At 37.7% G+C, this 20,999-nt stretch overlaps 1 protein-coding gene across 1 annotated transcript in view; it reads right to left on the bottom strand.

The window, feature by feature from the left end:
• Dcc (DCC netrin 1 receptor) overlaps positions 1–20,999 on the bottom strand; it is a 1,087,105-nt gene that overhangs the window by 87,431 nt on the left and 978,675 nt on the right. Inside the window, exon 22 of the mRNA XM_029546911.1 lies at positions 4,951–5,016. Coding sequence (XP_029402771.1) covers positions 4,951–5,016 — 66 coding nt within the window. The remainder of the gene's footprint in view (positions 1–4,950; positions 5,017–20,999) is intronic.

Here is a 20,999-nt window from a genome sequence, read left to right on the forward strand (position 1 = left end):
TCTCTCTCTCTCTCTCTAATGCAAAGGTGAATTTTTAAAAGGGTAAAATGAAAAACAAAGAACATAAATGATTACCAGGGCCTAAATTTATTTGCACCTGCCAATTGCATCCTGACAATACGCTATTATTCTATTACTAAGCTTTGAAGGATGAACCCAGTAAATGTAGAGAGAGCCAGAAAACACCGATAATTCTGTCAGTCTAAGAGAGATGTATGCAATTTCATTATGTGAGAAGTTTCAGAACAGAACATGGGAAGAAATTTTTGTCAATGCAGACATCTTTTAAGGGTAAGGTGTGACTGCAGCCTTGCCTCTCAGGGACTTCACTTACATATCTAATTGGAGGGGAAAAAAAATACCATCTTTCCCAAACCGCAACAGTTTCCTAGGTGTTTAACTGGGAACCTCAGGTTTTATATGTCTTTATGGGATTGTTCATAATAGCCAGGGCTTGTGTCAGATCACATATTTACCACAATTCTTCTGTTAGCAAACTGGAAGAGGAAAGAGAATAGGTTTCCTTTCACCTTCCATGTGTCTTGGGGTTTTCAGTTTGCTGCAGTCAGAGTAACAATTTGTTTCTGAGGTATTTAGTCTAGACATATTGCCCATACATTATTAGTCTCATTCACTTAGTATAATATTTCTAAAACATCATGAAGTGATGGAGAAAGCCGAGAAGAATAAGGCCAGGAGTTAATATGAACTGGCTGGAAACCACTGGACATCATTATCTGGTTTGCCTTCATGAATTTTCTCTGTGAGGTTAATCAAATTTAATTTTAATTTTTATTCTTACTAGGAGTCTTAAACCTTAAAAAGAGAAGCATGTACTGGCATGCATTTCAAACCATGGTCCTATTCTTCAGCTGCAGACTGATTCCTGTAAACAGGAAACTTTATTGATTGGCAGGCTCATGGTAGATTTAGTTTGGTGCTTCTTTTTATCCAAAATTTCATTTTATTTTGAAAGTGAACTTTAAGCACTTAAGCAAAACTTTTAAGCTTGATGCACTTTGGGGAGTGCCATATTTAAGAAGTGAAAATACAAGGAGCTTAGGGTAATTCCAAATAATTTCTCATTGCATATGCATATATGGTAAGAAGCATAAAAACATTGAAACAGAAATCTCTTCCAAAGAATTTACTTCTGACAGATTTTTAGGCAATTGTGAACAAATTACAATTTTACTTGCAAAATATAATACTGTTTAAGACTGGGTCCTTCAGGACGTGTCACTTCAGGGACAACATGATTTTGCCTCTGGTTTACACTCACTCCATCATTAACATTTATATCCACTGCTTAACAACTCTGAAAGATAGGAGGGGATCTTTACTCTTCCACCATTATCCATACAGATTTCTTCTTTAATTTTCTGGTATTATCTACTTCAAAATGTATTATTTGTGGTCATAATTGTGATGGGGGGTGAATTCCTACTCAAACAACTTCATAGAACTGATATATATCAGAATTGGTAATTTAGGATGACTCTAAAATTTGCTAGTATGTTTAAATGTAAGTGTAGATTAAATGTATGTATTCATATATAGACACACGTGCGTGCGTGCGTGTGTGTGTGTGTGTGAGTGTGTGTGTGTGTGTGTGTGTGTGTGTGTGTGTAGGTAGGTAGGTAGGTAGGAGTGGAGAGAATGAATGTTTTAGGTCAGAGAACCAGCCATGGGTGTCATTTATCTCTCTTAACTATGTAGTCCAGGGATCTAACTCAGGTCCGCAATATTTGTGTGAAGCACCTTAAAATACTGAGGCGTCTTGCTGGCTCTTTGGAGTGATTCTAAGGGGGAGATTTTTATTCCTTATGTGGACTCTAGAACTAGAATTTCTCTATCAAAAATGTATCAAATATGTAATATGTGATATATGACATATGGCATATGGCACCCTATGACATATGATATGATTGATATATGATATATAATGTGTAATGTATGATGACGTATGAAGCATGATGCATAATATATATCATGTATGATGTATAATATATGGTATACAATATATGATATATGAAATAGTTGATATATAATATATATCAATTAAAGCAACCTTAATAAATTCTGTATATCCATGATTTTTTTTTTCACCAGTTCACCTTGGTAGTTTAATCTGCCTGGATAATTCTTCATCTTGTTGTTTTTTTTTTCGTTTTTTGTTTTTTTGTTTTGTTATATCTGTATCCACAGTTTATTACTAGAACCCTACACTCAGAGGAGTCTTAGTAGCCCTTTTTTCCTTTACAACAGCATTTATTTGTATTTTCTGTATGTTATGGCACATTCATACATGTTTGTGCACCACATGTGTGTAGTGCCCAATAGGCTATGAGATGGTATAGAATCCTATCAAACTGGAACTACGAACAGTTGTGAATTGTCACATGTATGTTTGGAATTAATTAACTTTCTGTGTCTATAAGAACAGCAAGTGTTCTTCACCATTTGGCCATTTCTTTAGATCATTAGTAACATTTCTGGACTGATTTTAAGTATAGGGAGTATGTCTGGTATACTGTTAATGTTTAAGACAAACTTTAAATGGAATTAAGCTAATGAAACTAGCAACATTTAGTAGACAGAATGATCATTAGACAAGTTTATTGCACAGGGGAAGACACTGGTCTGTTTTCAGTTCCAATACAAGCCTTTCACATTAGTACTGTGAGTTCTAGTCTTTTACTTACAAGAGACTTCCTGAGCTCTTAGGATTTTATCAATCATTACAGAAATGAGGGCAAGAACATGTGAGAAAGAACAGGACAATATGGACCTCCTGGAGAAAGCATTTTGTATTGAACCTTAGGTTTGACTTGAACATATATATGTTCATCATGTCCTCTAAGGTCCGAATATCATGACACCCCAAGCTAATGCAAATGTTGAAACCTGATAGTGCCCTTGGTGAGATTCCTTTTGAGGATTTTGGATTTGGCTATGTAAGGTAGGCAGAATTTCCATGAACTCAATCTGTGTCCTCACAAGAGAAGTCCAGGTACCATTTCTACCAAGGAGGACACAGAACATGCCATATGCAAAGTAAATGCAACCTACTGAGAGCTTGACCTTGTACTGTCTTTGCAGCCTTCAGAAGAACTATGGGCAACAAATTCCTGTAGTTTATTACAAAGTACACAATATAAAGTATTCTGTGATGACAGGAATGGCTGGAAAATGTAAATGTGCTAATGTTTAAGTAAAGGGCATTAATAGCAGAGGGAGTTATAGTGTGAGATTGAAAATTATTAAGGGACTATACCACTTGGAGAAATTGATGCATTTGTTTATACTATACAATAGCATACAATAGAAAACCATCACTTAATTTAACTATTTATTCTCATTTCCCAACCAGCAAACAAATTAAATAACAAATTTGGCTGTCCATCTGTGTCTTTGATAGAAAACTATACAAATGGAAATGTATCTGTTCATTAATCAAATCGCTCATGCAAATCTACTAAGGTGGTTAAACAATTGCATTAGTTATAAAATAAAATTCTGCACAGCAGTGAAGAAAAATGAGTGAGAAGTAATCTAAGCACATGGGCAAATCTTAAGAAATTTGAAAAAAAAAAGATAAATTATAGCATAATCCAAAGAGGATTTAAAGAGTAATTGGTATTTTCCATTAGTATGTAAAATAATGCTATTTCTTTACAGAGTCATGTGTAGGAAACATCAAATTGAAGAGTGCATCAGAGAAGTGATGAGCAAGCAATGAGGCACAGTAACCCAGGAGCTTTCAACTGTGTGATGAAACTGAAGCAGCTTAGAGTTTGCTATAGTTTGATGTATAATAACAGATGTTATAGTTTCTTGAATATCTGATTTGTTCTTAGCAAGTCAAACCAAACAAGAACAGCGTGTATTCCAATGATAAGCATGACAGATTGGTCCTTTGTATACAGTTAATTTATCCTCTTAAAGACTCTGCTTCAACAGACTAAGTGAAGCTGTGGAGTGTGGCTTTCAGTGTATTCCATGTTCGTTACCTGGGTTATCCTCCAGGTCGTCATCCTAAAAGCCCAGAGTTATATGGGGAAGCCTTACTAGAGGAAGCAAGAGAGATAGCTAAACTTGAGAGTTCAAAGGGAAACCAATAATAAAATATTATTAAGTTTTGTTTATAAATGTACTTTTTGAGTGAGAAGTCCCAGCAACTTTATCAAACATAGTTGGTTCCAAATTTAATCCGTAGTCTCTCTCCAATAAAATGGTTGTTGTGAGCACTTGAAATACACTACCACATTTGAAAATCTAAGTATTTAATAAACCTTGTGTTGGTTAACTTTTTGCCAACTTGACACAAGTTAGGATCATCTTAGGAGAGGGAACCTTAACTGAGAAAATTCCTTCATTTAGCCTGGGCTAAAGGCAATTCTATGGATGATTTTCTTCATTAACGATTAATGTCTCAGCCCACAGTGTGTGCAGTCATTCCTGGGCAAATGGTCTTGGGCTGTATAAGAAAGCAGGAAAAGCAAGCCATAGAGTAAATCAGTAAGAATCTTTCCTCCTTGTTCTCTGCTTCAGTGTCTGACTCCAGGGTCCTACCTAGAGCTCCAGCCCTGAAATCCCTCCATGATAGACTATAAGCTGTAAACTGAAATAAAAACTTTCCTCTACAAGTTGTTTTGTTCATTTTTTTTCTGAATATTTGAAAACAAACTAGTGAAGACCTGTATCACTTATAAAATTCCCAGTGCTGGAACTTTTCTAATTATTTTTCCATGCATCTGTCACCTCTAATTGTCATCATTTTCTGGTAGAATCTGTAAAGTTTGCTAATAATATCATTTTTCTATAACCACAGTGAAACCCCAAGTCCACAGTTCTTGCCCTTGTCAACAGAAAAATTGTTTTGGATACTGTAGAATTAACCATGTAATTAGTATATCTAATCCAATAGAACTCAATTTATATACTTGCCGTTGAGAGTGCTTCTATCAATCAAGTTAGTATCAACTGGCCAATAACCTCCATCTCCATGACGACCTGTGTAGATTGACACATTGGAATGTTAGTGAATATAGTCCAGGGAACTACCAAAAATCAAAACAAAACAAAACAAAACAAAGTAAAAAGACAAAGAAAAGAATTCTAAACATACACTATAGAGAAGAATTATTTAGGCTGCTTCTATGAATTTCATTTTTCCAGGGTGTAAAAAAATCTTTTATACTTAATCTAGTTAAAATCAACTCCTTTCTGTGAAAATCTCTCTCTCTCTCTCTCTCTCTCTCTCTCTCTCTCTCTCTCTCTCTCTCTCTCTCCTCTCTCTCTCTAAAATAAAGTATCCAGAAGTAAATACAAAAGACATGTCATAGCCACTAAATGGTTTTTTTCTTCAAGACTTCAGAACAAAGATGATCTAAGTCATGGCTCCTAGGTCCAGCCAGCTTTTATTGTCTCCTGCCTGTCACAGATTTTTAGCAAGTCCCCATTGATGACTCCCAGGCCAAGGCTTGTTTCATCTGATAATTGACTTGAGTACTTGCTGCCAACTAAGATGCTTGAGAAGAAATACTAACTTTACAGAGAACAAAGAATGTCATCAAGATCCCCAGGCACATCATCCACGTATCTGTTGTTATCGTAGAGAAAGAGAACGAAGGCACCTTCATTATAGTGTTATTGGGACCTGTGCCTCCCATAGGCCTTAAGTGGATGTGAACATAGGGTTTAAAAGAAACAGGTCACGAATTGATCGAAAATAATTATATGATAATAAAAAGCCAATAAGGATGCTGTATAACAGATGATCCTTTATTCTATGCACACATGTAGAGAACTCTAATGATTGCTTTTACCTTTGGAATATCTACGTGAACCTCTCATAGAAAAACATTAGAGACTTGATTTTTCCATGCAAACATGCCCCAGTATACAGGATTTGTTTTTCAAGTATTTCCATTTAGGACAGTGGTCAGTGGCTGGCCATGAAGTAGGTGGTTGTCTTTGGTTCCATTAGAGGATTACATGTTTCCTCCTCCTTCTGACTTACAAGTCAGTCTTGGGACATTCCTTTGCATACCCCAAATTCTTCTCACTAGTGTTGCCCAAGCATATCATTATTTTATTTGCAAAAGATCTGTGGAGAAGCAACTTAGTATTCTGTTCACTGAATCTCTGAGCACAATTTTTAAAAAAATTCTTTGGATAGCCATTCTCAGCTGAAGTTACCATGGACACCAGGCTTCCAATAAGCAAAGAAAGATGTCAGTTCAGTCTCAGCGAATCATGCTTTCCACATAAAATGGCACATTTCAACCCTACTGGGTCTGACCGCAAGTGTGAAAGGAAGCAGGGACTGGGGAGAAGTGTCTTTATGTATGTGGTAGTGACGTCGGCAGGTATGCTTGTAAAAAGAACAAACTTTATATGCCCCAGAACAGGGGAACGCCAGGGCCAAGAAGTGGGAGTGGGTGGGTAGGGGAGCAGGGTGGAGGGCGGGGTATAGGGAACTTTCGGGATAGCACTTGAAAGGTAAATAAAGAAAATATCTAACAACAACAACAACAACAAAAAGAACAGTTTAAATGAAAAGAGGTTATGCACATTGTGGTAGGCTAAATGGACAGTCCTACCCTTTCCTTAGATATATGGCTTATGTAACCAACACATCTAAAGTTTCAAGGAACTCAGAGAAGATTGGCCCATAGCACACTGTGCGATCAATGTGGAAGGAAACGAAGTGAAACAGAAGGTTCTGTATGAATATTAAGGATACTTTTGCAGCAACTGAAAGCAGCTAGATTGCAAAGCAGTCAGCCAGAAGACATCCTAACCACCTAATCACTTAGGCCAGTAACGGCAATAAATGACTCCTGTAGAGGGAGTAATCCTATATTGGCTAGAAATTAGGTAGCTAGCCTGGGGAGGATTTTCCATCCTCCAGCCTCCTGACAAATGCCTTTTTAATGAAGTTTCTAACTCCTTGCTAGTTTGTGGGAGGGTATAAAAACACATCCACAAGCATGTGCATGTATTACTCAGACAGGAAGCTGTATGGGTCTGGAACCCTTCGGATTTACATTGAGACAACAGTAAGAAGAAAATGCCTCTGTTATCCTACAGACTAGATCCTTATACAGGATAAAGGCAGCATGCGCATGCTTCTAACTAGCATATGATTTAAAACTTTGGCATTTTCTCCATAAAAATCTCATTGGTTATCATGGCTAGCTTTTCGTTGTTTTTTACTAGATTGATACGACAAAATAAAGTTAAGTAACTCTTAATTAATCCAACAGAAAGTGTCTTTTAGGAAATGTGATATAATCACTGAGGAAGATTGGATTAATGGTAATTTATATATTGCAGTTCATCAGGAAAACATAAAACTCCTTTTCAGGATATTGATGACTACTCTAAGCTAACTTGAGCTGAAGACAAGTGTTAATTTTGTGCTGTTTCCTTTCTCTGAAAGATTCCTTTTAAATTCCAGGGAGGCTTTCCTGATGGGTAAGCCATAAATTGTTACTACTAATATTGATAGCAACGACAACAAAATATGCCTGTATCATTGTTAGGTCAGTGCCAAGATGTTACCAAATGAGAAAATGCTAGAGAGCTAAGGGAACCATTAGTAAGGACTGCTGATACCAGGCAGGTCAACACAAGTTTGAGGACTTACTGCTGTGGAATGATATTTAATGTGTTCAGTTAACTTGGTTGATTTCTCAAGCATTGGCTTATAGAAGTAGAAGAGTGATTGGAATTTTGAACGTGGTTGAAGTGAATGACAGTCAATGTAAATATTCAAATTACTGCCCTATCCCAAAGGTCTCAGTTTCATTAAAGGAGAATTAAATGGTTATAACTTATTCAACGTTTATTGAATGTTTGCTACACAAACGGCATAGCCCTGGCTGCTCAGGAAAGGGGGGGGGGTGTATAAAAATATTCATTAACATTTTGTCCAGTGATGACAGATAGCATTGGTTCATTATATCTAAAGCTTAAATAATCCTATTCTTGGTTTGTAATTCACTATGGGTTTAATGATTTAAGAACAACTTCATCTGTCTATTTCTATATAACACTGTCAGATTTTCCTAAAAATATTTTTCATTTATCTAGTATTATTGGAAAGGAATACCTGCAAAAAATGTGATATTTTAGCAGTGTTGCATTAAGATCTTTAATAAATGAAAATTTAAAATCCTCAAATTATTTAGATGTAATAAACTAAATCTTCAAAGGTTGAAAGTTTGTAAGTCTTTCAGAGTGAATTTGAAAATAAGCTCAATTGTCTGTGACTTCCCTGTCATTTGCTCCCAGGACTGAAGTTGAGAAAGACAAACATGTTATGGCTGTCTTTAGGGAGTATGCAAATTCGTTTGTCCTTGATGCTAATGTCCGTGGTACCTGTGATGAGCTCTCAATACAGGAGGAGAGACTCCTGCCAATGAAGATGCTGTTCAATGAATCACTAAGTACTATGCATTTGAATTTAATGTATCTTTTCAGTTTTTCATTATGATTTCGTTCTCAGAGGCCAATTAAAATAATATTTCCTTATTTTTACTGTGGTATAGTCTTTGTGTGTGTGTGTGTGTGTGTGTGTGTGTGTGTAAATTTAAGTTATATTAATGTTTATTTGATGTCCTCCTTCACAGTGGATAGAGAGTATTTTCTGTGTCCAACAACTTTTGGCGCCTAGAGAAGATGAATCGTGCTGTGGTTTGGTGCTAGAGTCTCTTCTTTTTTTTTCCAGATTCAGGAAGGAGAGCAGGACATTAGTGTGCAGAGGACATTTAGGAAGTTGGATGTGGTAGCTGTAATCTCATCTCGAATCCATCTTCCCTGAATGGGTATTCAGGAGGTCTACACTATCTGTCCCCACAGAAATACATATGGACCATAATCTAAATCAAATGGCAGGCAGGCCTTCTGACAAATATTTACAGCACAGCCCTCCCAAGAATGCAGAGCACGGAGTTATCTTCTTGATCTTAGAATTGGTTTTCTGAGAATAATTCTGGGGGGGTAATGATGAAAATTGCATCGATTTTATGTCTTGTACAACAGTGGATAAAGAAGATCCATTAATGCCACCTGAATACAATTTTACTGCCCAACACACAGATCACATTGAGATATATTTAAAACAGATGATTTGTCTTAGGCGAGATATGTGTGTGAGGGATCAATTTATCATGCTGGTGATAATTCTGCTGACTTTGAGCAAAGATATCAGGGCATCAAAAACCAGGAAACAGAACAATAACACCCAAGAGTTCTCAAATACATATTAATAGAAAGCAGCTGCTCATTCTTTCCTAAGGTCCAATGCACTGTGTTTGAATAAACATTAAAAAAACAATATTATCGAGTGAAGGAAAACATAACAGCCCCAGATGCAGCAGCTAATGTTCTCAGCACATGTGAGGTCTGGTATTGAATAAACCCTGGTGTGTTCCCTTCTGCAAAAGCTGTAGTTGTGTGTGCCTCCTGTATGCACTCTAAGAGCAATAATTTGCAAAGTAGGGTGGGTTTGGTAAACCACTCTGAGTTGCCTAGAGTGAGAACAGTGTGTGTATCTCTCTCTGTCCATTTGAATCCTAAAGGATCATTGTTTTCTACTCTAATTATTGTCTCTATGTCCTTTACTGTGAATGGAGTTGACGCTTGCTAAGAAGAAGACGACAAATCAAACTAAAAATTAGGGTTAGAATTTCATGCATAAAAGTGGAGGAGAAGGAATGGGAAACTCTGTGGTGTTTGTTAGTCATGCCACCTGCACTTGAGGGATTTATATGGACCATTCCTTTATCCTAAACACTTGTTTTAGGTAGACAGCGCAATTAAATTCTGAGTATAGATATCCTGACCAATACATGCTATATGGTTTCCTGAGAAACTGCCAAAGGTAAGAAAAAAGTTTACAAATAATGCATCCACCCCTATTTTATATATATATAATTAGAATATATATATATNTATATATATATATATATATATATATATATATATATATGTGTGTGTGTGTGTGTGTGTGTGTATATAATTTATAAACTATAATATAAATATTCATGCATGTATATATAAATATTCTATCACTTCTTAGCCTCACTCTTGACACTGAACAAAGAAAAGTGAGCCATAATTTAAAATTAACCAAAGAATCCAATCAAACGAATATATATTTTGACCCCAGCCAAGCAGGTAAGTTTCTCCTTAAAAGATACCAAGTAAGCAAAGGTCATAATTTCTTAATTTTATAAACCTCCTGAATCCATCTACCTTACTGGTTCCTGATGAAGGTTTGCTACTTGATTCTGATAACCAATATCATAACCAGCCATATTTCAAAATCCCAGCACTTCGTTACTTGTAATTATTATTAACATAAATTTAGATGCAGCACTGATTAACAATTCAGTTGTTAACAGAACAGAGGCCAACTCAATGCTACTGGCATGGACTTTGGTAGTACTGTCTGAAGCTGTTTATTTCACTGGGTTTATGCCCTTCTGCCTCTAGCAATCTGATATAATGGCCATCAGAAGTGTCTCAGAAATCACTTTTAGATGTAGCCCTGTCTTTACCAAATTCTAAAACATCATTCTGTTTCATAATATATAAGGGCTTTCCTGAGTGACAGAATCTTCCAGGAGCTCATTTACCAGACACTGATACTGTGGAAGATGAGCCATAGCCCTATGTAGTTCATAAAATAGAAACTGCTCTCAAAGTCCATAGAATGACTCTGAGAGCCTCTCCTCAGAGTGCTGTATGAGATTATCCCAAACACGGATTTGAAATGTGCTTGTGTTTGGGTGAAACTCTAAGTTACACTGAGTAGAGATGGGCTTCATTCTTCTTTAAGGGAAAACTGCTGAATGAAGACATTAAAGCATGCACATCCTGCCAGCGGATATAAATAATGAGTCTGTTGGAGTTTCTTCCCCCACATATCTTCTCATATTCCACCCATGCATTCAATAGGAGTTTCAGTTGTGCTGTGAAACAGTTTCTTTTGATATTCAAACATTCAGTACTGGACAGGAACTCCTCAAGACAAAAAGTATACAACACAAAATAACTTCTTACCCTTCCTGTTTAAGGCAAAGGATCCATAAACTAAGACAGCATGAGAAAAAAAAATATCAGTCACTGATAGATTGGTTTTTCAGAGTCAGTAGGAAGACTTAATTCTACTGAACTCATTAGTACAGAGAAGGGTCAGGCACTAGTAAGAGAATGAAGTCATGGGTTAGTCTCACTGCGCTGGGTCAGACAGAACTATGTTCACAAAGGAGTTAAAGGAAAGGTTGACTCATCAGAAACCTCAAGACACACATGGACCTTTCCAGTTTCCACAGTGGGTGGGGTCAGATCTTTGTAAGCAAAGAAATGCTTTGGCAGATGCAAGGGACTCAGCTACCATGGAAAGAGTGTTTGTGACAGGAGAGAGCAACCTAGAGGAGATTTCTTAAAACAAAACACAAAACCAACCAACCAACCAACAAAAATCCCCCAAACCAAAACAAATCCAAACCAAAACAAAAAGGAAAGGAAAGGCCCATCTGCCTGTCTTGAAGAAAAATGTAGCAAGATTGGTGTAGAGTCATATTTCCTAATTAATACGAATGACAGAAAGCCCAGTCTCTGCTAAGGAGGTATGGAAGGCTGTAATGTTTAAAGTATGAGGAAAAGGTCAGAGAAGACATCCATGAGAGAGAAGACTTTCAAACTTCTACCAGTGATGGGTAATTATTCCCATAGACTTCTTGGGAGGCAGAGGCAGGTGGATTTCTGAGTGCGAGGCCAGCCTGGTCTACAAAGAAAAAGAAAAAGAAAAAGAAAAAGAAAGAGAAAGAGAAAGAGAAAGAGAAAGAGAAAGAGAAAGAGAAAGAGAAAGAGAAAGAGAAAAAGAAAAAGAAAAAGAAAAAGAAAAAGAAAGAGTGCCATGCTAGCAGCAGAGAGAGTTGGTTGAGCCAGGGTGTGGCATATAGAGAAGTAACAGCTTTAAATGATGCATCCATTCCCAGGTCTTCTCATTCCCAGGGAACCCGGAGGCGCAGGAGTGGAAAACAGAGAAGTGCTTCTCTCCGGCTCACCCACCCCAGGCTCCGGGTAGGGGTAATAAGTTTGAGACAGATCCAATGAGTTCATCAGTGGAAGAGAAATCCACAGAAGAAGCCCTAAGGTAGAGCTCTAAAGTATTGAGGGAGAATGGCTTAGAAGGCATGGCAGAGGACTGGGGTGAGATACCCAAGCTAGTGCCTCCAAACTATGCTGCTGTTATCTGTGGAGGAAGCAATTGAATAAAATTGACCAACTTTCCCAGACTGTATTAGACCTTGTTTATGTTTGAGCCCAGTATCTTCTTTGTTGTGATCTGTAAGAATCACATTAAACTTGCTCAGAATGGATGACAACGGATTAAGATTTTCTTTATAAGCCCACTATTTGTTATGGGATAAAGGTTTAAGATGTAAACTTGCCCTGCTCATCCTTTGAGAAAAATTTTTATTATATAGATAATAAGACACTGACTCATAAATATTTTTGCAGACCTAGAGTCTTGTTTAAGACACATACAAGAACATCATAAAGAATAAAGAAAAAAAAAAGAGATGTTTTCAGAGTCATTAACACTGTCAAAACATATAGCGCCAAAGGTCAATTACCTCTCTATGAGTTTTGGCTAAGGAGGTCTTAGAGGCCTCCAAAAGATAAAGCTATTGCCATAGTTGTTGGTTGCATTACACAACTGAATGAATGGCCCCTATTGCTGAAGGTAACATACATGTTTGCTTTCAGGACTTGGAGAAATAAAAGAAGTCTCTCTTCACTGTGAGCTAGATCCTGGAATGCCAGAAGTTACTACTAGTGGTATTGGGGTGATGCAGCATGAGATTCCTATGAGTAAGCTGTGGTTCTTGAATACTTGATCACAACGGAAGCAGCCCTTTCAACATGTATGTGTGCTTTTGACAATAGATGACTATGTTGTCAGCCTCAACTTAGAACCACTGTTGAAATGCCTGAAAACAAGGGGTTAGTGCTGCGGCAAGGCTTAGAGAGCATCAAGAAAGAGGACTAGAATGAATGAGGAGTCTAATGAATGGGGGGAGTGTTGTGTAGCAGTTTTCTATGATATGGAAACCCTCCATCATGGATGCAAGCTACTTAAGACAGGTAGTACACAACTTAAAATAGCTTCAGCAAGTCCCTGAAATTGATGAGATTCATAGACTCCTCCATTCTCAAGGCTATATAAGCAGAAAAGACTGCTGAGAATCACCCTGAGATGGCCAAAGAACGAAGGAGACTGAGTGAAGGAACCCCACCACCCAGTCCTCAGCCTGGATGTAGCAGAGAGCACCCAGACTGGCTACATGAGATGAAGACAAGCTGAGCTGCCTGGAAAGGGCACTCTGCAACACGTCAAGCTGCTGGCAGGCTGTGAAGTGTGCTCCAGGTTCTCAGCTTTTGTGATATGCACCCCCCTCCATGCCATCCATGGTGGGCTTTGATGATGTCACTGCCTTTGAGTCATTTCTGCTCCCGTAAGTACATCACCCATATCCTTGCAGTTAATTCCAAGAAAACTCATTGGTTAACCATTTTGGAATTTCTGTACTTTTATCTGTCCTGAACTCATTATCAAAGGTGAATAGTGATGTGTGTGTGTGTGTGTGTGTGTGTGTGTGTGTGTGTGTGTGTGTGAGAGAGAGAGAGAGAGAGAGAGAGAGAGNGAGAGAGAGAGAGAGAGAGAGAGAGAGAGAGAGAGAGAGAGAGAGAGAGAGAGAGAGATCACACTGGGAAAAGTTTGCCCATCAAGAAGAGCATCTTCTCATGGAAGCATTAGAGACTACAATGTCTATTGTAGAGGTGGATACATCACTGCAAAGGGAACAGTTAAATTGAGTGATTGTAACCCCTTGATCATTTCCAAAAGTTAAAATAAACCCAAATTTTAAAGGAAGCTATCATAATGGGACAAGGGGATTACTAGATACTTAACACCAGAAATATGGTGAGAAATTTTTCATAGGGCACAGATAGAGAAGAGAGAGAAAGAGAGAGAAAGAGGTGGGAAGGAGGGAGGGAGGGAGGGAAGGGGGAGAGAGAGAGAGATTAATTGGCTGAGTTTTGAAAGTTATATAAAATTAGTCCTTATATAACTTATCTAAAAGTTTCCTTAAAGTTTACTTTGGGGGAGCAGGGACCCACTTAGGGAACTTTGCACACATCCTATCTATTTGAGAAAGATTATGCTAATTAAGTATGAAGAGATTTAGAGAAGCTGTTTCAGTAAGTAGGGTGAGAATAATGTTAGCTATGGATCTGTAAAACAGACCATTTCATATATGAGTAGATTATGGCTTAGAAAGATGAATTTACTCAGCAGCACATTCTTAAGGAGCTGAGTCTGCCTAAATCCAAGTATGGTTTTTCAATGGCACATTAATAATTACAAGAACAAATGAAGAAGGAGGAAAATGAACTGGATCACACTGAAGAGTTAATCCTGTGGCTGTAGGAGCACTTAAGAATCTATGATATTAAATACACCATCCGTATTCTTATAGTACATATCAAACATGGTAGGCTTTGCAAGGAAAAAGAAATAATGTTTGCAGTCATACAAAGCACTGCAGAAATTGATCCTATCCCTTGAGAAAGGCCAAAATAGAGTCTAGCATTGTAGTGTAACCTCTGGTGCCAGTAAAGGACAATGTGAGGCAGGAAAATTATGAATCTTAGACATGTTTTGATTATCCTGTCTCAAAGGTAAATATGAAAACAATCAAGCAAAAACAATAGAACAAATGCATAACATGACATTAGAAGAGGAAAAACAAGACTTTGAAGATAGAGTACCTCAGTGAGACTGAGGCTACTTCCTACATCAGATAATCTTTTCTTCCTCCTGTTCTTCTCTTAAGCAGAAGATGCTCAGCGTGACTGGCCAAATGTGAGGAAGGTTTATATATCAGTGGACCCAAGGAGAATACAGATTATAGGGTTAGTGCAGTGGGTCTTTGAAGTGTTGAAAAGAAGGAATAATTTAGAACTACTGTAGTGGCTATTTCTGGGTGTCAACTTGAATATATCTGGAATGAACTACAATCCAGAATTGGAAAGCTCATCAGTGATCCTAATCTGGAGGCTGGGCAATAGAAGTTTCTGACCTGGATGTTGGCATGTATATCTTGAGGCACAGTGGCTATCAATTCTAGAAGATTGACACAGGGAGATCTCTGAGTTCAAGATCATCTGGGATAAAAGGCTTGGTGGCACACACCTTTAATCGGGACTACACCTTCTATTGGAGACCTACATAAGGACATTGGAAGAAGGAAGATTTACACACACTCTCTCTTATTTGCCTGCTTGCCTTGAGGGACTGAGCAATTGCTAGATCACTGGACTTCCATTCACAACTGCTGCTGACCATTGTTGGGAGTTGCACTACAGACTGTAAGTCATCAATGAATTCCCTTACAATATAGAGACTATCCATAAATTCTGTGACTCTAGAGAACCCTAACTAATACAACTACTATGTTAGAGAAAAATTAGAAAAGCCCTTTCACAAGTTCATCTTTCTGCCATAATACACTGCTCTGCATGGTGTTCCTTAGTTGTAGCCTGAACCTATCTTAAAGTTTTTGTAATTTTCCTACCTTCTAGATTTCTAACTATCTCTCCATAAGATTTCCTTGAGCAGATCTGTAGTTTAAACTAATAGTTTTCCATTGAATTTCTATTAATACCTTAGAGTCTAGTCTAGGTTTTAAGAAACCTTTACTTTAGCCGTTTATGGTTTCCCATGTGAAATGCTGAAATATCTGTTTTAATAAGAGTACATGATTTGCTTGTTTTCACTTTGGTCTGGATGTGAAAGTTATATAATACAGACTGCTTGAAAATGGTTCTGTATAACCTTTGCTTCTGATGTGTTTCCATTCCTAGCATCAAGCCAGCTCCATTACCATTAGATAGTCCAGTTCTTCTCACAGTGCATTTCCACAGTTTCAATAATTCTTTTGTTCCCATCATTTTGGTTTTTTCTATTCAGCATTGCACAAAGCTAGTGAAATTCAAGCTTATATATATTTTTTGTGCTCATAACAAATAAGGAATGACAGACATCAAAGAAACAAAGGTGAATACAATTAGAATCTTAGAATCTTTCAAAGGTGACTACAATTTATTTTTACTTTTTATTGATTTTTTTCCCCATATTACTGTTGAATTTACGGTTTTCAGCTGGAAATAAACTCTGACATTTTATTCATCTTCTATCAGAGACCATCTCTTCTATTGATAGGTTTTCCAATCTGCACTTTTTCTTAAGTAGGAAACCTTTTATTTTCTAGATTACTCAACTTATATAGACTCTTGTGTCATTATTTAACTCAAAATAAATTTAAAAACTATAATATTAATTACTAGAATAACTGATAGAGATGACAATACAAATCTAGATAATCTTCTACATAAGGAGAATTTATAATCTGACTGCTATGCTAAGAATAACAATAGTAAATTATTAGAAATAGGCAATATAAGTTGGATATTCTAGACATCAACAAGAAGAAAAGACAAAATGGCAATGAAAGATCTTGGAATATAATAGAATTGGAGGTAAATCTAAAAGGAAGAGGAACTTGGATTAACTATTTTGAGAAAAACAAAGTATTGCCAAGGTCGAGAGAACAGAATCAGGTATAGTAAATACCTTGTGGCTGTTTGATTTTATGACCTGACTTTAGTCTATATGGAGGAATAGTTTGGCCATCAGGTTAGAAAATACAATTCTTGATCAGCATCTTAATGAAAAATGACTGAGTCTACTCTGAAACAGTCAATGAATTTATAAACATTTGTTCTTATACAATCCAATAAGTGTAGTCTTCATCCCTCATGAAGAAAAATTCCCTTTATAATATACAACGACAACTATAGAAAACTACAGCCAATCAAAATGGCTTTGGAGCCCAGTCCCAGGCATATATCTAGAAAACAGTTCCGAATCCACTGCTAAAGAGGGGAAAGATTATCAGAGCTGTCAGATTGTGTCTCCTAGTAACATCAGACTATATCCATAAAGTTTAGAAAAGATGACCTCCCAATCATGAGCTGAACAAGGATAACAACAATGCACATCTCAGCTTGGATGGGAAAGAGCCCACAAGGCCTCAACTATCCACAAAGAATTAGGCAGATGGGGAAAGGCGGGACTGGGAGAGTGGTCTTCTTCAGGGAAGAGCACATCATCTGATTTTCCTGTGGCTAAGAGTCTGCCCTGGAAACACACACACAGGGAACATTATACAAACTGAACACGTTATATTTACCAATGTACAGGCATATACATGTAAACATATGCATGCAATAAAAAATAATGAAAAAATAAGCTTAGGAATTTGAATGCAAGTGGAGGGAGGGGTTTATGCAGTGTGGAAGAAAGAAAGAGAAAGGAAAAATATAGCTATAATTTAAAAACTGAACATTAGAGCCGGGCATGGTGGCGCACGCCTTTAATCCCAGCACTCAGGAGGCAGAGGCAGGCGGATTTCTGAGTTCGAGGCCAGCCTGGTCTACAAAGTGAGTTCCAGGACAGCCAGAGAAACCCTGTCTTGAAAAACCAAAATAAATAAATAAATAAGCAAACAAAGAAATAAATAAAAAACTTCTCTTGGGAATCAAGCAAATAATGCAGAACTGATAGAAGCAGGCAGTCAGAGCCAGGAAGAGACCTTTCAAGAAGAACCAAGGGAGTTAGTGGTACAGGGGGTATCCTTAGAAGATCCTATGCAGGAATCATTGTTTGAGATCCTGTAAACAAAAGTGCCTGCCCCAGGGCCAAGTAGTGGGAGTGGGCAGGTAGGGGAGCAGGGGCGGGGGGGTGGGGTATAGGGAACTTTCGGGATATCATTTGAAATTTAAATAATAAAATAATAATAAAAAAAAGGAAAAAAATCCTAAAAAAAAAAAAAAAAGTGCCTGCCGAGCAGTCTGAGAGGGCAAAAAAATCTACATGGATCAAATACATCCCTATGGGTGCTGAGTATGTTTCAGTCTTTCAAATCTCCCTTAATAGGGAACATGAGCATGAAAACTCCTGAGGCTGACTTAGGCAGTTACTTGATTGCTTGCTGGGAACATGACAGGCACTTAACACTCTATTAAAAGCACATTACTCATTTTCCACCTTCTCTTCTTCGCCACTCATAATTTACAGAATTGCCAAATTTTGGACCTGGGAAAAACACAGGTGAGAATAGCATTCTCAAGTGGGTGTAGCAAGTGGTTGAATAATTAACTGGGTCGAAGCTACTCACAACAATAAGGTAGAAAGGGGCTTTAATTTTCAATTAGACGGCTCCCATCAGAAGGTGTGAAAGGTTTCAATTTTTCAAACAGAAGCTTGGCTGTTATAGTCTGAACCCTACCAAGCCTGTATTATATTAACTAAATTCAAGCTTGACTACATTACCTTGATAATCCTAGTTGCCTGAAATTTGAAACAATTAAATCTCTGCTTATCCATGAGATCCAGACAGTCAAGGTGCAAAATGGCAGGTGTGGTATCAAGAACGTTACAAGAATACTTCTATTGAGGGGAACTTGGTCTTTTTAAGGAGATAAAATTACAGTATTGTCACAAGGTTTAATATTCTTGATAGCAAACTTAGATTCAATGAATTTGATTGCATTTCCATAAATTACACAGTGGTGTTAAGCAAAGAGTCCTAGGTAGCTTGGGCATGTATTCTTACCTAACTAGTTATACCCTGTGAACATTTGATTAAGCCTTAGGTCCTCCTTATATGATTTTATCTAACTATAAAGTTGCTATGAGAACACATGGAAAAACTGTTCATAATTTTTTGTTATGCAAAATTGTTACTGTCAAGTTCTTTCAAAAATTCTAGTATCAGTACAAAAACATTGGAATCTTAAAGATAATTTGCAACACACCATTTTCCAGATAGAGACGCTGAGAAAAGATATTTCTCATCCCCACGGTCACACAGCAGGTCCCATTGTTAGGGCTGGGCTGGAATTTAAGGGCTCTGATTCCATTCCAATATCAGAGCACACACTGAGTGACTACTGATGGGCGAAGCCAGGAGACGTATCAATAATTGTTACAATTCTGAGGATCTCGTCTGCCTTTCCTTAAACTGAAACTCAGTTCAGATGGTCCTTCTTTATCTGAATCTGAAAATTAACTTCCAAATCTTATTGCACTGGACTGAGTGTCTCAGGCTAATCTTCTCCCAGGCCATGGAGAATTAGAGACACGTGAAAGTTCTAGGAATGAGCACTTTCTCTGTGATCCACTTACGTAAGTCTCTATCCACTGTGAGTCACTCTGGTCTTGCCCTTCTACTCTGGCATCTACCGTAGCCTACAATTCTGTCATCATACTGGTTAGGCATAGACATACACTGAAATCATAATCAGACCAATTTTTATTTTAATTTTTTACCATCTAGTTAATTTCTTTTATTAAAAAAACAAAGAACAAAACAATCTTCAACCAACTGTCAGCCAAGCAAATAAGCACTGTGCTTTTGAAACATGACCTCAAGCCTCGAATGCGTCTGCCTATCCTGTTCCCAGTTCTGGCTCTCAATCTTTATCTCACTGTTTCCCTATGCATCCTGTAGACATGTTGTCATCATGTCTATTATCCTTGAGAATGTAATATACAAAATGAATTCAAGACCACCCAGTACCTCCCCCCTTCAAAAAGGACTTTCCAAACTGTACTAGCAGGTCAAGCACAGAGCCAGATAAGGAAGCTGGCTGACTAAACAAACATTTAAAACATAGTTTTAGAGGTCAAAATGATTAAGCCCACAGTGGCCAAAATAATATTAGCTGTTCTCAGAGAAATAACCATAACAAGGCTAACAGTTCTCAAAAGAATTCTCCTGACCCCTGCCCCACACTGAATTCTGAGAAAGATCACAAACCACCCTGACCTTGCTAGGATTCCCTGTGATGTTAATTGCTGTGATGTTAATAACTGACCCATAAGTTCAAAATGCACTATTGCTTTGCTGACCAAATCATAAAAATCCACCATGGGGGACAGGCAAAGTGAATCACTAGGCCAAAGGATTACTTAGTCACTATACAAACCAACCAATGCCTGAAAGGGTTACTTGCTACACCAATGAGAACCCTGTTGCTCAAATCTGCCCCTTACAAAGATATAAAAAGTGTGTTCTTTCTTTGTTCTGGGTCTCTCCTCTGGCTTGCGTGCTGAGAGGAGAGTCCCCAACATATTGGATCAATAAAAATCCTCATGCTGTTTGCAGTGATGGCAGTCTCTGTGGCCTTTGTGAGTGAAGGTCTTTTGATGAACTCCAACAAGAATAATAGAAGGCCAGAGACTCAGCCAAGCCGAAAGTATCTGGGAGAGTCTGTATTAGTCCTGCGTCCCTGACTGATACTGAAACATCAAGTTTCAGCTGGGCTAGGTGCATTGTCTCCCACTGAGGCCAGGCAATGCATCCCAGCAATGGGAAATGAATCCAAAGGCAAGCAACAGAGCCAGAGACTGTCCCTACTTTAATTGTTAGGGGACCCATAAGAAGAACAAGCTGCTACATATGTATAAGGGGCCTAGGTCCAGCCCATGCAAACATTTTATACATAGGGAGTACAGATTTGGGGTCACTCTTGGAAATGGGGAGTGAAATCCTTAAAGGTATTATTCATAGGAAGCTCTAAAGTTTAATCTTATTTCAGAAAAATATAATTTCCATGCTTTTAGTAGCAATAAGCTGGACATTGTGGAGTCAGAGAGAAGCATTTGGCTTCCACTATTGTCAAAAATGATCTGTGTGGATTGGGGCAAAAGACTTATTTTCTTGGTCTATGAACTAGAAAGCTAATTAGTGAAAGAGTGAATTAAATTCCTGTTTCAATAGGAGTACTAGGTTTTTTTTTGCGAGTATGTAGAGTTTCACACACACACACACACACACACA

This window comes from Mus pahari, chromosome 15 (assembly GCF_900095145.1).
Source record: "Mus pahari chromosome 15, PAHARI_EIJ_v1.1, whole genome shotgun sequence".
In the NCBI taxonomy this organism is placed as follows: Eukaryota; Metazoa; Chordata; class Mammalia; order Rodentia; family Muridae; genus Mus; species Mus pahari.